At 43.7% G+C, this 16343-nt stretch overlaps 1 protein-coding gene across 5 annotated transcripts in view; it reads left to right on the forward strand.

Annotated features, from left to right (window-relative positions):
- LOC134342457 (CSC1-like protein 1) overlaps positions 1-16343 on the forward strand; it is a 110217-nt gene that overhangs the window by 85947 nt on the left and 7927 nt on the right. For all 5 annotated transcript variants that reach the window (XM_063040612.1, XM_063040609.1, XM_063040610.1 and 2 more), the window contains 4 exons: positions 257-322; positions 2750-2912; positions 8172-8277; positions 12649-12816. In XM_063040612.1, the coding sequence (XP_062896682.1) occupies positions 257-322; positions 2750-2912; positions 8172-8277; positions 12649-12816 (503 nt within the window). The remainder of the gene's footprint in view (positions 1-256; positions 323-2749; positions 2913-8171; positions 8278-12648; positions 12817-16343) is intronic.

Below are 16343 nucleotides of genomic sequence, written 5' to 3' on the forward strand. Positions count from 1 at the left end.
CAGATTGTTGTTTCAGATTCCAGCATCTGCTGTCTTTCTCCAACTTCTTCGACCTGTTCCTTTTCTCTGTAATATGATGTCTTATTGCAATGGCCTGATTTTTCTGGAATGAAACAATTCATTATTTTCTGACCTGCAGCAGGACTCATTGGCCTGTGCTGACTGATCCATTAAAAAATATTTCTCTCTTTATTCGATCTTCTTGATGCTTACCATAACACAAGGTAACTAACTCACGGTCTTTTTTTTGTTGCAGTCTGGACGTCTTCTTTCGCTGGCTATTTGACAAAAATTTTCTGGAGGAAGGCAAGATCAGATTTGAGTGAGTAACCAGTCTGCAAGTTCAAGTTTATTTGTCATTTGATAAACAACAGCATTACTTGGGGGATCAAGGTACAAAACACAATACCAACAGTCACACACAGTACAAAGCATATAAGGTAGCAAGCACATTTGAGATATCAGTAAAATATATTCACACAGAAAATATAGTCCAAGACCCTGAGTGGATGAAAGTTGCGGCAGTCTGTCTGCCATAGAAGACAATATGGCCTGTCTTCTACTGAGTGAACACTGGGGAGCTGCATCACCTCCACCTTGGACACCATCCCTGGCACACTGACTCCAACGCCTCTCCCCTGGGCAGCTGTAAACATGGCATGAGGCCCTATCCTCACTACGACCAAGCTTGCTGTCCGCCCATAAATCAGTGAATCGGACTTGCAGCATTCCACACTAACAATGTCCAATGGGGTCTTGCGATCACAAGAAAAGTTACTATGGTGATCACTTGCTGTTAGACTGCACACCACCTTCACACACCGACTCCTCTGACACCTCCCTGTCACAGGCGGCTGCACAGTCCGCACCAAGTTCAGCTCCTTCAGGTTGCCTGCCAACGAGCAACTTGATCATGGGGTAGACCCGCAGTACTTTCAGTTCTTAATGCCCAGCATGGTCTTGTGATGATGAAAATACATTTAAAAAAAGACAATAACAACTTTTGTTGATCCTGTAGAAGCCACTGTGGCCAATCGTGCTGCTGTCTTACTGGAAGTAAGGATGACATCCACCAGTTGTAGGATTTGGAGCCTACATTGAAGAGAATACATTCAGGGGTCATGCTTGTGTTTAATGGGATGGAGTAGGACAGAGTGTACTTGAGGGCTGGGTAATTAGGTAAGAGTCATTGAGTTACACAGTGGGGAGTCATAGAGTTACCCAACTCATCCATGCTGACCAAGTTGTCTACCTGAGCTAGTCCCATTGCCCAAATGTGGGCCATCTCCCTCCAACCTTTCCCATCCATATACCTGCCCAAATGTCTTTTAAATATTGTGGGACAAAATGTTTTTTTTCCCCAGACCATCAGAGACTGACAGGAAAACTAATGGAACTTTTAAAAATTATTAGAGAGATAAATAGGGTAAACAGTCAGAATCTTTTTCTCAGGTAGAAATGCTAAATACTATAGGGCATAACTTTAAGTTGGGGGGGGGGCGGATTTAAAGGAGATATGCCTGCAGTGCACTTGTTTTGAAACGTAGTGGTGGATGTCAGGAACATGCTGCTAAGAATGGTGGTGGAGTCAGATACAACAGAGGCATTCAAGAGGCTTTGACAGACACATGTATTTAGATAGACACATGAATATGCAGAGAATGGAGGGATATGGATCATGTGCAAGTAGATAGGATTTAGTTTAATTTGGCGTTGTGTTCAACACAGACATGATGGACTGAAGGGCCTGTTCTTATGCTGTACTGTTCTAGTTTCTACACAAATCAACCCATTCATGGAACAGTCCAGCACACGAAGAGGCCTTTCAGCCGGCTATGTCAGTGTTGATTATGCTGTCAATTTATGTGTGCTCTATCTATCCCCCTCCATTCCCTGCTTTCCCTGTCTTAAAATGGAGGTGTGTGTAAAATAGAGCTTGCAAGATGGGTTGCTGGCGGAACATACACATGGATTTATGATGGAGGAATGGTGTAAGAGGTGTTCCGTTGCCGCTGTAGGGTTATGGTTGTGCAGGTCGGTTCAAGAACCTGATGGCTGTAGGAAGGCAGCTGTTCCTGAACCTGGTGATGTGGGACTCGGGCTTCTGTACGTCCCGCAGAGAAAAGATAGCAGAGCAGGATGCTGGACATCCTTGCTGATAGATGCTGCCTTCTTGAGCTGGTGACTCCCTCACATCCTGTCCAACCCCATAAGATGCAGCAGTGGAATTACACCATTGGGGCCATCAAGTCTACTGTGCCATTCAGTCATGGCTGAATTTTCTATTCAGGCCCATTCTCCAACCGCCTCCCCAAAACCTTTAATTGCCTTATCAATCAATCTCTGCCTTAAATACACTGAGTGACTTGTCCTCCGCAGCACTCTGTGGCAATGCATTCCACAGTTTCACCATCCACTGGCTGAAGAACTTCCCTCTCACCTTGTTCTAAAGGGGGCTCCCTTTCTGCCAAGGCTGTGACAGAGTAGGGCTGAATCCTGAGGTGCCTGACGCTGGGTTTGAGCAGAGTACATCTACCAGAGCTGTTTCCCCTGTGATGATGGGGAGGGCGCCACATGAAAACAGGAGCAGGCGTGGACCACTCAGACCCTCTGACCTGCTCCCCTCTTGGCTGATTTCTGACTTCTCTTCTGTGGCAGTTCCCCATTGCCCTCAGTTCCCTGTGGAACCACTGTTGGGTGTGGAGCTTGGACGCAGGGTCGTTGATGCAAGCACTTTCCTTGTTCCCAGGTGCGTATTCCTCCCTGATCAGGGTGCCTTCTTTGTGAACTATGTCATCGCGGCAGCCTTCATTGGGAACTCAATGGAACTCCTGCGCCTGCCCGGGCTCCTCCTCTACACCTTCAGGATGCTGATGGCCAAATCAGCAGCTGACAGGAAAGTTGTCAAACAGGTCAGTACTGGTTCTGTGTTTGCCTCAGGTTTTTGGTCAAGCTGCTGAGGGAAAGGAGAGGTGGGAAAGCATTCAGAGCCCCTGGTTTTGTAAAACGGGAACACCGGGGCTGGTGTTCATCTCCCACAAGGGGTACAGCTGATGCTGAATGGAGTCCACCAGCAACATGACACCTGTGGAATCAGGAGCCAATGCACTTGATCACTGCTGGACCGCGATCAAGTCCACACTTTCACGAGACCAATCACTTAGCTGTACTTCTACTCCTGGTATTTAGGGAGAGACTGAGAACTGCAATACCAGTGGTGAGGTACAGGAGCGCTTACAGGACTGCTTTGAATCAGTGGTCTGATCCATATTCAGGGGGATTGATCTGAATGAATATACCACCATTGTCACAGATTTTTATCAAGACCTGTGTGGAGGAGTGTGTGCCTTCAAAAACATACTGAGTGTACCCAAAACAGAACTTGTGGGTGAACAGGAGATTCACAGACTGCTGATGGCTAGGTCCATGGCATTTGAGATCAGTGATCCAGAGTCCTACAAGAAGAAGGTACAATCTACAGAAGGCCATCATGAGAGGCAATTCCATGTACAGTCAGAGACAAAAACAGATGCAAGACTGTTGTGGCAGGGTTTGCAGGCCATTACTTCAAACCCAGTCAGAGGAAAGTACAACACAGAAACAGGACCTTCGGCCCTTCTAGTCCATGTTGAAACCATTTAAACTACCTACTCCCATCGACTGGCACTGGGCCCATAGCCCTCCATACCCTTAACATCCATATACCTATCCAAACTTTGCTTAAATGTTGAAATCGAGCTCGAATGCACCATTTGTGCTGGCACCTGGATCATGAGAGTTCCACACTCTCATGATCCTCTGGTGAAGAAGCTTCCCCTCATATTCTCCTTAACCTTTACACCTTTCCCCATGACCTCTGGTTGTAGTCCCACCCATCCTCAGTGGAAAAAGCCTGCTTGCATTTACCCTATCTATACCCCTCATAATTTTGTATACCTCTATCAAATCTCCCCTCAATCTTCTTCATTCTAAGTAATAAAGTACCTGAAGTAGTAGTTATCTGTATTATATGTCCTTAAATTACCTTGCTGCATGGAATTGCAGGCACAAAGTCATTACAAGGGTTAATATTATTAAAGTGTATAGGCTTCATTATTGCCAAGAATTGTATCTTTTTGTTTTAAAGTATAAGGCAAAGCCTAACAGCATAAATAGCAATGATGCTTCTCTCCCCGATGAGCTTAATACGTTTTATGCATGCTTTGAAAGGGAGAATAAAACTACAGGGTCGTTTGTCACTGTGAATCCTCACAGCAACTAACGACTCTGTGATCTGTCTTGGAGACTGATTTCAGAACATCTTTCAAGAGGGTGAACCTTTGCAATACCTCAAATGGTTGGGTACTGAAAAGCTGGGCCAACTAGTTGGCTGGAGTGTTCGCGGAGATTTTCAGTCTCTCACCGCTGCAGTTGAAATTCCCACCTGTTTCAAAAGGGCATCAGCTATACTAGTGCCCAAGAAGAGCGTTGTGAGCTTCCTCAGTGATTATCGCCTGGTGACACTCACATTTACTGTGATGAAGTGCTTTGAGAGGTTGTTGGGCAGAATTAACTTTTTCCTCAGCTAGGAACTGGACCCTCTGCAATTTGTCTACTGTCACACCAGATCTACAGCAGACACAATCTCACAAGCTCTCCACTGGGCTTTGGAGCACCTGGACAACAGTAGTATCTCCCTCCTGTTTATCAGTTACAGTTTTCACTGTCAACCCCTCAGTATTAGTCAACAAATCTCAAAACCTGGCCCTCTTTACCTCCCTCTGCAACTAGATCCTTGACTTCCTCGTCAGAAGTCTACAGTCACTATGGGTTGGTGATAATAACTCCTCCTTGCTGACAATCAACACAGGCACATTTCAAAGATGTGTGCTTGGCCCACTGCTTATTCTCTCTACATTCATGACTGTGGCTAGGCACAGCTCAAACATCATTTATAAATTAGTCTATGACACCACTATTGTTGGCAGAATCTCAGATGGTGATGAGGCATCAAACAAGAGTGAAATGTCTCAGCTGGTCAAGGTGTCACAGCAACAACCTTGCACTGAATGTCGGCAAGACAAAAGAATTGATTGTGGACTTCAGGAAGGGGAAGTCGGGAGAACACACACAATGTTGGTTGTGGAAAGGGTAAGCAGTTTCAAGATCTGGGTGTCAACATCTCTGATCTATCCTGGGCATATTGAAGAAAATACAAAGAAGGCATGGCAGCAGCTATATTTCATTAGGAATTTGAGGGGATTCTGTATGTCATCAAAGACTCTCACAAATTTATACAGATGTACTACGAAGGCAGAAGAGGATGACAGGGCTGGAGAATTTCAGTTACGAGGAGAGCCTGGGTTTGTCTACCTTGTAGTGGAGAAGGTAGAGGGCTGACCTGGCCAGTATATACAAAATAAGGACTGGTACAAATAGGGTAGATAGTTTCTCCATAAACAAAGTTGTCAGAAACTAGAGAACACGGGTTTAGGGTAAGGAGGCGAGTTATTGGGGAACTGAGGAAGATCTCAGATGGTGTTTGGAATCCATAGTGAGTCAGTAGTGGAGACAGAAGCAACATGACAGAAGTAGTTGCATCGCCAAGACACAGGTGATCATGGACCAAGCTCTGGTAAATAGGATTAGTGCAGATGGGTACTTGAGTATCGGACATGGAGTTCAAGTTTGTCGGTATTAAATGCTTTCAGGACTTGTTTGTAGAGGAAGGTCTTTTTTTGTTGGAACAATTGTAACTAAATATAGTTTACCCAAAACTCATTTTTTTCGATATCTACAAATGAGATTTTTTTACGGTCTCAAATAAGTACATTTCCTAAAAGTCCTGATAAGAATCTACTAGATGTAATCTTTAATCTGAAACCTTTTTATAATGGATCTATATGTAATATTTATAATATGCTGTTGGGAATGAGAAGTGTTCCTTTAGATAAAATTAAAAATCTTTGGGAACAAGATTTACAGACTTCAATTTCTGAGGAAACTTGGAATCAGATTTTTAAATTGGTCGACACTTTATCGTTACGTGCCTGTCATTCTCTCCTTTAATTTAAAGTGGTCCTTGGGGCCCATATGACTAGGGATAAGTTGTCTCGTTTTTATTTAGATATATCTCTGTATTGTGATAAATATAATGAGAAGCTTCACTCATTTATATGTTTTGGACATGTCAGAGTCTTGGAAAATATTGGAAAGAAGTATTTCAAACCTTCTCGATAGTTTTTAAAGTAAACTTCAAGCCTAATCCTTTGACTGCTTTATTTGGTATTTGTGGAGGAAAGGATATTATTTTGGAGCCATCTGATTTGCACATTTTGACTTTTATGTCTCTTATGGCCAGGACGCTTTTGCTTAAATGGAAAGATGTGGCCCCTCCTATTCACACCCAATGGTTACGTGATGTGATGTCATGTTTAAATTGAGAAGATTCAATGTTCAATCTTTGAATCTAATCAAGACTTTCTAACATTGTGGGGACCCTTTCTGAATTATTTTCAAAACCTTTGATTTGCTATTAAAGCACAGATGATGACTAACAATTTTTTTTTCTATTAATCAGCTTCGGTCTTGGTAGTGGGTTAGTTTTTTTTATAAGTAAGGGGTTTCTTCTTTTATGTTACTGCGTAGGCTAATTGAAATGGCTTCTTTGTAATGTTAAATGCTGAGAAAGTTCTCTCGCTCACAGCTTGTTTGGGTTATATTGTTGATAAGAGGACATATGAACCAATGGGTGTGCATGTTATTCTTTCTAGTATGTCTGTAAGTTATTGTGATGCGTGGGTTTTTGGGCAGAAGGTACGATGGATGGAGAGAGAATGGACAAGGTGCTGTGAGCTGGCCAATGGGGTCGGACCCCGAGCAGGCGTCCGAAGTCCACGGTCTTCGGCGGGGAAAGTGGAGACTGAGACAGACTCGTGTTGAGCGTCTGGTCGACCACCGTGGTTGGTCCCAGGCGGCAGGTCGAGATGGTCAGAGGGGATCTAATGGTGAAGAGAGGATCGTTACTAGAGCTCCAACTGTTGTGCATGAAGAGATTGAACTTTGTTAAGTGTGGCGCCTTTTACTTTTCTTTTATATTTTATCTCTATTAAAGTTGAGTGACCCTGAGGCTTGCTGGGGGGGCTACATTTCCCAGACGAGCCCCCAGATGTAGCCCCCTGGCAAGCCTCAGAGTCGCTCAACTCACTGTTGTCTAGGGAAACAGCCCTCGGCCCCGCCAAACTGGGTAATTAAGTTTGTGTGGATGCTGTGTGATGTACCCCATCCTGCCAAATAACAAACAATACACCATATATGATTAAATGAATTACAGTTTATAGATATTACTGGAACTATATAATTAATGGAGATAAAATATAAAAGGAAAATAAAAGGCACCACACTTATCAAAGTTCAATCTCTTCATGCACAACAATTGGAGCTCTAGAAACGATCCTCTCTTCACCATTCGATCCCCTCTGACCATCTTGACCTGCTGCCTGGTGGTCGACCAGACGCTCCACACGAGTCTGTCTCTGTCTCCTCTCCTCGCCGAAGACCCTGGACCTTGGACTCCTGCTCGGGGTCTGACCCCATTAGCCAGCTCACAGCACCTTGCCATTCTCTCTCTGTCCATCGCGCCTTCTGCCCAAAAACCCACGCATCACAATAACTTACAGACACACTAGAAAGAATAACATGCACACCCATTGGTTCATATGTCCTCTTATCAACAATATAACCCAAACAAGCTGTGAGCGAGAGAACTTTCTGAGCATTTAACATTACAAAGAAACCATTTTAATTCGCCTATGCAGTAACATAAAAGAAGAAACCCCTTATATAAAATTATTATGTATCAATGTTACGAACTAATTGATTTGTACAAATATAGAGTAAGGAGTCTTTATATGCGATTTAGTTTAATGTATTGACATTTTTTTCCTGTACTCTGTATTCTTATATATAAATTAATAAAAATATTGGAAAAGAAAAGTTTGTCATGGGCATACATACTCAAGTATAAATGCTATGGAAGTTAGCCTTCTGCGGTAGCAACACAGCACATTATAAACATGATAAACAATCTTAAATCTGCATAAATATAAGTATGTCTATGCTGGGCTGAAAGGTGACTATGATGGTGACTGCAGTTTTTTCTAATCTTTGATCTATATTTCATTATCCCGTAGCACCAGGCGTATCCGTTTGAGTTTGGACTGAACTACGCATGGATACTGTGCATCTTCACGGTGGTGACTGCATACAGCATTACCTGCCCTATCATCGTTCCTTTTGGTAAGGACACAATGCTACCTCTGCTTGTCTTGGACTCTCTGATAGAAAATTCAGACTTGCATTGATTCACAGTTTCGGCACACCCTGGAGTGTGTTACAGCCAGTGATGCACTCTTGGGGCATTGTTGCTGCTGTGGTATGAGAGGCCTTACTGCTTTTCCTTGAAGCTGTTTCCAGTCCCCAGTCAGAGCTCATGAAGCCCCCCTTGAAGGATATCCATATTACTGTTGCTCTCTTCCTCCAAGGGATCGAGTGTCAGGTCAAGGAACTGGAGCTGGATGCACTCAGGACCATCAGAGTGGCTGAAATCCTCATAGATGAGACTTTTACTGAGGCGATCACACCCAGCGTGCAGGCTTCAGATAGTCGATGGGCGACCACTAGGAGGAGTAAGGGGAATAAGGGTTTCCCTGTGGCCATTCTTCTCAGCAACAAGTATACCACTTTGGATACTGCTGAGGGAGATGACCTGTCAGCGCATGGCGGCAGCAGTCAAGTCATTGGCTCTGTGGCTCAGCAGGGGAAGGTAAAGACAGGTAGATCGATAATGATAGGAGACTTGGTAGGGGGGCAAACAGGAAATTCGGCAGCTGTGAAAGAGATGTCAGGGTGGTGTGATGCCTCCCAAGGTCAAGGATGTCTTAGAGCGGCTGCAGAATATTCTCAAGAGGGAAGGTGAGCAGCCAGAAGTCTTGGTGCACATTGACACCAATGGCATTGGTAGAAAAGGGGGAAGAGGTCCTGAGCAGAGAGAATAGGGAGTTAGGGAAGAGGTTGAAGAGCAGGATCGCCAAGGTAGTAAATATCTGGATCATTCCCAGTACCAAATGCTAGACAGGACAGGAGTGGGCTGATAGTACAAATGAATGACTGGCTGAAGAATTGGTACAGGGGGAACAGTGTTTCAGATTTCTGGATCATTGGGATCTCTTCTGGGGAAAGTATGACCTGTACAAAAAGGACCTTGCGGGTAGGTTTGCGAGGGCTGTTGTGGAGGGTTTAATTTGGCAGGGGATGGGAACCGGAGTGATAGGGCTGAGGATGGGGCAAATGATATACAAGTAGATGCAGTGTGTAGTGAGACTGTGAGGAAGGACAGGCAGATGAGAGGGCAAAAGTGCAGTCAGTGGGTTCAGTTGAAGTGTAACATGGGAGCAGAATCAAAAGTGATGAATACAGGACTGAAGGTGTTATATTTGAATGCACACAATATAAGGAATAAGGTAAATGATCTTATAGCACTGTTAGAGATTGGCAGGTATGACGTTGGGGGTGTTACTGAATCATGGCTGAAAGAAGATCATAGTTGGGAGCTTAACATCGAAGGATACACATTGTTTCAAAAGGACAGGCAGGTTGGCAGAGGGGACGGAGTGGCTCTGTTAGTAAAAAAAAATGAAATCAAATCCTTAGAAAGGGGCAATATAGGATCGGAAGATGTAGAATCCTTGTAGGTAGAGATAAGAAACTGCAAGAGTAAAAAGACCTTGATGGGAGTTGTGTACAGGCCTCAGACCAATGGCCAGAATGCGAGATATAAATTACTACAGGAGATAGAAAAGGCATGTTAAAAAGGCAATGTTAAGACAGTCATGGGGGAATTCAATATGCAAGTAGATTGGGAAAGTCAGGTTGGTGCTGGATCCCAAGAGATGGAATTTGTAGAATGCCTATGAGATGCTTTTTAGAACAGCTCGTGGTTGAGCCCATTAGGTGAAAAGTCAACTCTGGATTCAGTGTTGTGTAATGACCCTGATTTGATTAGAGAGCTTAAGGTAAAGTAACCCGTCAGAGGCAGTGATCATAATATGGTAGAATTCACCCTGCAATTTGAGAGGGAGAAATTAGATGTATCAATATTACGGTGGAATAAAGGGAATTCCAGAGGCATGAGAGAGGATTTGGCAAAAGTTGATTGGAAGGGGATACTATCAGGGATAACAGCAGAACAGCAAATGGCTGGAGTTCCTGTGGGCAATTCGGTAGGCACAGGATAGATACATCACGAAGAATTTGTAGCATCCGAAAGGGAGGATGAGACAACTGTGACTGACAAGGGAAATCAAAGGTAGTGTCAAAGGAAAAGAGAGGACATATAATATAGCAAAAAATAGAGGGAAATTGGAGGATTTTAAAACCAAAGAGAGAAAATAAGAAATATGAAGGTAAGCTAACCATTGATATAAAAGAAGTTTTTTCAGATGTATAAAATGTGTAAGAGAGGTGACATTGTATATCAGACTGCTGGAAAATGACACTGGAAAGGTAGTAGAAAGGAGTCCTTATACAGACTCCTGTGAACACCACTAGCACTGGCAGCCAACCAGAAAAGGTCCCCTTTATTCCCACTCTTTGCTTCCTGCTAGTCAGCTAATCTTCTATCCATGTCATATCTTTCCTGTAGGACCATGGGCCACGGTCAGCAATCTTGGTAAGCAATCTCATGTGCGGCAACTTGCCAAAGAAATGGCAGAAGAACTTGAGTGTTCTGTGTCAGTCTTCACTGGAAGATATTGGCAGTATACCAGAAATTTGAGAGTTGGGGGCAGAAGTGAGCGTCGTTGCTCTTACTAAGGAGAAAGTGCTTGGGAAGCTGAATGGTCTGAGGGTAGATGAGTCACATGGACTAGATGGATCACACCCCAAGGTTCTGAAAGAGACATCTGAAGAGATTTTGGAGGCATTAGTCATTCATTATCTGCTGTGTCATAGGATGTGGGCGATCATGGTCTTCTCTTCCATCTGTCCTTAATCTGAGAAGTTCTAATAAGGTCTTCAAAACTGTTGCCTGTCCATTTCTTGATGTATCTCATGAATGTCATGTACTGTTGACCACGACAGTGAAGATTTTTAAAGAATGACTAGATTCTGGAATGGTTCATAGGACTGGAAAATTGCAAATGCACTCTTGAAGAAGGAGAGAGGCAGAGGAAGGGAAATTATAGGCTAGTTAGCCTGACTTCAGTGGTTTAGAAGATGTCGGAGTCCATCATAAGGATGAGATTTTGGGGTGTTTGGAGGCACATAATAAAGTAGGCCAAAGTTAGCATGGTTTCTTTAAGGGGAAAATCTTGTCTGACAAATCTGTTGGAATTCTTTGAGGAAAATAACAGGCATGACAGACACAGGAGAGTTAGTGGATGTTGTTTACTTGGATTTCCTTCAGGCCTTTGGCAAGTTGCTGCACATGAGATTGCTTACCAAAATAAGAACCCATGGTATTACAGGAAAGATACTGTCTGGCAGGAAGCAAAGAGTGGGAATAAAGGGGTCCTTTTCTGGTTGGCTGCCAGTGCTAGTGGTGTTCACAGGAGTCGGTATTAGGACTCCTTTTTGTTATATGTCAATGACTTGGATGATGGGATTTATGGCCTAGTGGCAAGTTTGCAGATGATACCAAGATGGGTGAAGGGGCAAGAACTGTTGAGGAAGCAGGGAGTTTGCAGAAGGCTAGACAGATTGGGACAACGGGTGAATAAGTGGCTGATGGAATATATTGTACAGAAGTGTATATTCATGCACTTTGGTAGAAGAAATAAAGGTGTAGACTATTTTCTAAGTGGGGAGAAAATTCATAAATCAGAGGTGTAAAGATACTTGGGAGTCCTTATGCAGGATTCCCTAAAAGTTAACTTGCAAGTTGAGTTGGTGGTAAAGAAGTCAAATGCAATGTTAGCATTCATTTCTAGAGGACTAGAATACAAAAACAAGGATTTAATGCTGAGGCTTTTTAAGGTATTGGTCAGACAGTACTTGGAATGTTGTGAGCAGTTCTGAGCCCCTGATCGAAGGAAAAATGTGCTGGTATTGGAGAGAGGCCAGAGGAGGTTCCTGAGAATGATTCCAGGAATGAAAGGGTTAACTTACAAGGAGAGTTTGACGACTCTGGGCCTGTACTCATTGCAGTTTAGGAGAATGAGAGGGGATCTCATTGAAACCTATTGAATATTGAAAGGCCTAGATAGAGTGGATGTGGAGATGATGTTTCCTATAGTAGGTGAGTCTGGGACTCAAGGGCACAACCTCAGAATAGAGGGATGTCCTTTAGATATCATTAGATATATTTAAGGTGAAGGTAGATCAATATTTAGAAAATTGAGGAATTGGGGAACTGACACAGAAAAGACCAACATGGATCAGCCATGATCATATTGTATGGGGGGGGGGTGCGCAAGGGGGTAGGTTTGAGGGGCCGAGAGGCCCACTCCAGCAACTTCCTTTTGAGGTGTGTGGCATGAATTTGTGCATGTATGAAGAGAGAGTGTGTGTGTATACACAAGTGTACCACACAAGCAGTGTGTAGATTGCGATGGGGATATTCCAAAATAGTTTTGGATGCCAATGCTGCTGTCATGTGTTTGAACCTCACAGGATTGATCTACATAATGCTGCGGTATCTGGTGGACAGGTACAACCTCTACTACACATACCTGCCTGCCAAGCTCAGCCAGAGACTGCACACTGCTGTGGTGAAACAGGCTGCTACGGCCCCCATCATCTGCCTCTTCTGGCTTTTCTTCTTCTCCATTCTCCGAGGTGGTAAGTCCATTTCTGCCTGGTTGTGCTTCACCAGTAATTACAGTAAACTGCCTGGAGCAGAGACTTTCACAACACTTGGACAGTGTTAAGGGAGTGACAGAAAAGTTGGTAAGAGTTACTGCCTCATAGCTCCAGCGACCCAGGTTCGATCCTGACCTGCGGTGCTGTTTGGACTTTGCACCTTCTCCCCATGACTGTGCAGATCCCTTTGGATGCTTTGGTTTCCACTCACATCCTGCCAACATGTGGGTTGGTAGGTTAATCGTCCCCAGTGTGTAGGCGAGTGGTAGATTCGGTGGAGGTGGTTGGACGCAAAGGCTGGAGGTGGAGGGGTGCGAAAGAGGAGAATAGGTTTAGTATAATTGAGTGTTTGATGCTTGATGTGGACAATCTGGGCAAAAGAGATTTTCTTCTGTGCAGTGTAATGAATGCTGAAAAGGGGGATTAATATAGACAAGAACACTGGTAGAGGAGATTTAGGAGGATGTTGCTAGATCTCAAGGGACTGGGCAGGTCGGAAGTGTTTTCACTGTTGCACTGGAGAATGTGGAGTGATCTTATAGAATTGTATAAAATCATGAGGGGTGTAGATACAGGAATGCACATAATCTTTTTTATCTCCTGGTTGGGGAATCAAGAACTAGAGCAGTGATTCCCAAACCACATCCCCAGTAACCCCTCTCCTTTTCCGGCCATTACATAAAAACTATAAAGAATTTTGATTTATGATGCAAATAGGAACTGCAAATTCAAATCAGTGGCAAAATATTCAAATCTATTTAAAGCTACATATAAAATTATTTTTTAATTACAGTAAAACAATTTTCATCAATAATTTTAGAGCATACATCAGTAGTTCAACTATTCACTACACCGCCTTTTTACCTGTCAGTGAGATGGATGGGCTTAGTGTAGTGATATCAGCTTCTCAACATCAGGCTGAATGACACTCAGGAGTGTTAGATCTGCCCCGCGCGCCCCCCCCCCCAGTTCAGTAATTTGCAGGGTATTTCATTGCTTTGAAAGAAGGTGGGTGACTGCATTGAAACTGCTCCACTAAATAAGATACAGAGTGCAGGATGGCGTTCAGAGATTCCTTTCTGCAACCAAAAGTCTTGATATGATTTTTTTGAACTTCGGCTTTAGCTCAAAGTCTTTTCGTAGTGAGATCAGTTTCTCCTCCATCCTTCCTGTTAATAACTCCTTACAGTGTTCAGGAATGGATTTATTACCCACTCTTGAACTTGGATTGAGAGAAGATTTCTTCAGTTCAGATTTCACATGATATGCTAAATACAGAAATGTATATTGCTTTTCGATAAATATAATGCACTTCAGGCAAAATCGAAGAGAATGGAGGATTAGCAAGAGATGAGGTGATGTTGTGACCGTTGTAATCAATTGAGGTACTGAAGATCAAATGCTTATAATTTTTTAAATTAAGCCTGTAATCCCTCAGCTGCCCCCTTGCAACTGAGCAGCCCCACCTCCCCCTTGATCTTCTATTGCCCGCCCCACAGAAACTCCCACTGGCCCTGGGGTTGGTGGGGGAGGGGGGTGGGTGGAACAATATTACCCATTTTGAGAATCACTTAACTAGGGGGGCACGATTTAAGGTGAAAGGGGAGAGATCCAATAGAAACTGGAGAGGTAATATCTTCCACCCAGAGGGTGATCAGTATATTGATTGAGCTGCCAACGGATGTCATTGAGTCAGGTACATTAACAGTATTTAAAAGGTACTTGTATAGGTACATAGATAGGAAAGGTTTAGAGGGATATGGGTAAATACAAGCAAATAGGACTAGCTTATATGTGAATTATGGTTGGCAAGGACCAGTTGGTCTGTAGGACCTGCTTCCATGCTCTATGCTTGCTCTCTCTCAGAGCTGATGATCATTGGACATGTCACTCCACCAACCTGGATCAAGACCAGATACAATGAGACCACAAGGTGGAAGGAGCAGAATTAGATGAGTTGGTGCATCATTACTGTTTTTTTAAAAATTTCAACCCCATCCTCCCACCTTCTCCCTGAAACCTTTCACCCCTCAAGAATATATCAATCTCTGCCTTAAGTACACCCAATGACTTTATCTCCACAGCCCTCTTCTGTGTAATGAATTCCACAGCTTTACCAGCTTCTGGCTAAAGAAATTCCTCCTTAGTTCTGAAAGGGATGTCCCTTTAATCTGAGGCTGTGCCCTCAGATCCTGGACTCTCCCACTACTGGATATTTCTCTACATAATAGGCATCCGTTAGTCTCGTGAGACCATGGATTTGCGCCTTGGAAGGTTTCCATGGCGCAGGCCTGGGCAGGGTTGTATGGAAGACTGGCAGTTGCCTATGCTGCAAGTCTCCCCTCTCCACGCCACCGATGTTGTCCAAGGGAAGGGAACTAGGGTGAATATAGCTTGGCACTGGTGTCGTCACAGAGCAATGTGAGGTTAAGTGTCTTGCTTAAGGACATAACATGCTGCCTCAGCTGAGGCTCGAACTAGTGACCTTCAGATCACTAGGCCAACGCCTTAACCACTTGGCCACGTGCCAACACTTCTCTACATATAGTCAATCCAATCCTTTCAGTATCTGGTAGGTTTCAATAGGACCACTCGTCATCCTTCTGAACTCCAACAAGTATAGGTCCAAAGACTTCCAACACCCCTCAATTTAAGCCTTTCATTCCTGGGATCATTCTCAAATATCTCCTCTGTACCCTCTTTAGTGCCAGCACTTCCCTTAGATATGGGCCCAAAAATTGTTAAGAATATTCCAAAACTGGTCTGACCAATGCCTTACAATAGCAAAGCAGTATGTTCTTGCTTTTGTGTTCCAGTCCTCTCAAAATGAGGGCCACTCCTTGAGGAAGGAAGGCTGTGTTGATCCAACAACCTGCCCTCCAAACAATGGGATCAGATCTGCCCCTCACAGGGTGGTTGAGGGAAATTTCCTATCCACACCCTTGGATTGGAGCCTGCATTGAATTGAACAAGTTAACTCCCACCACCTCTGTTTGTATATCATTTTAAACTAGAAAGAGTCCAGATATTGCAAGGAGTAGAGGGCCTAAGGTTTAGGGGAGGATGACCAGGTTTGGTCTTTATTTCTTGAAACACATAAGATTGGGGGGCAGTTTTTTTTTAAAAAGTGTTTAAAACTATGAGAGCATAGATAAGGTGGATGATGGCGTCTTTTTCCCAAGGTAGGAGAGCCCATAACTAGGGGGAATACTATAGGTTTAGGACAAAAGATTTAAAAGGGACCCAAGGGGCAACTTTTTCACTAGTATCTAAAGTTAGTATATGGAATGAGCTGTCAGAAGAAGTGATTGAATCAGGTACAATAGTATCATTTAAGAAGCACTTGGATAGGTACATGGAGGGGTGGGACTTAGAGGGATATGGGCCAATGCAGGAAACTGGGATTAACTGGATGGACACGATGGTTGGTGTGGACTGGTTATGGCAAAGGGCCTATATCTGTGATGTGTTGTTCTATGACTACCTTCACAGACTTGAATGGTTGG

The sequence above is a fragment of the Mobula hypostoma genome, chromosome 2, assembly GCF_963921235.1.
Source record: "Mobula hypostoma chromosome 2, sMobHyp1.1, whole genome shotgun sequence".
NCBI lineage: Eukaryota > Metazoa > Chordata > Chondrichthyes > Myliobatiformes > Myliobatidae > Mobula > Mobula hypostoma.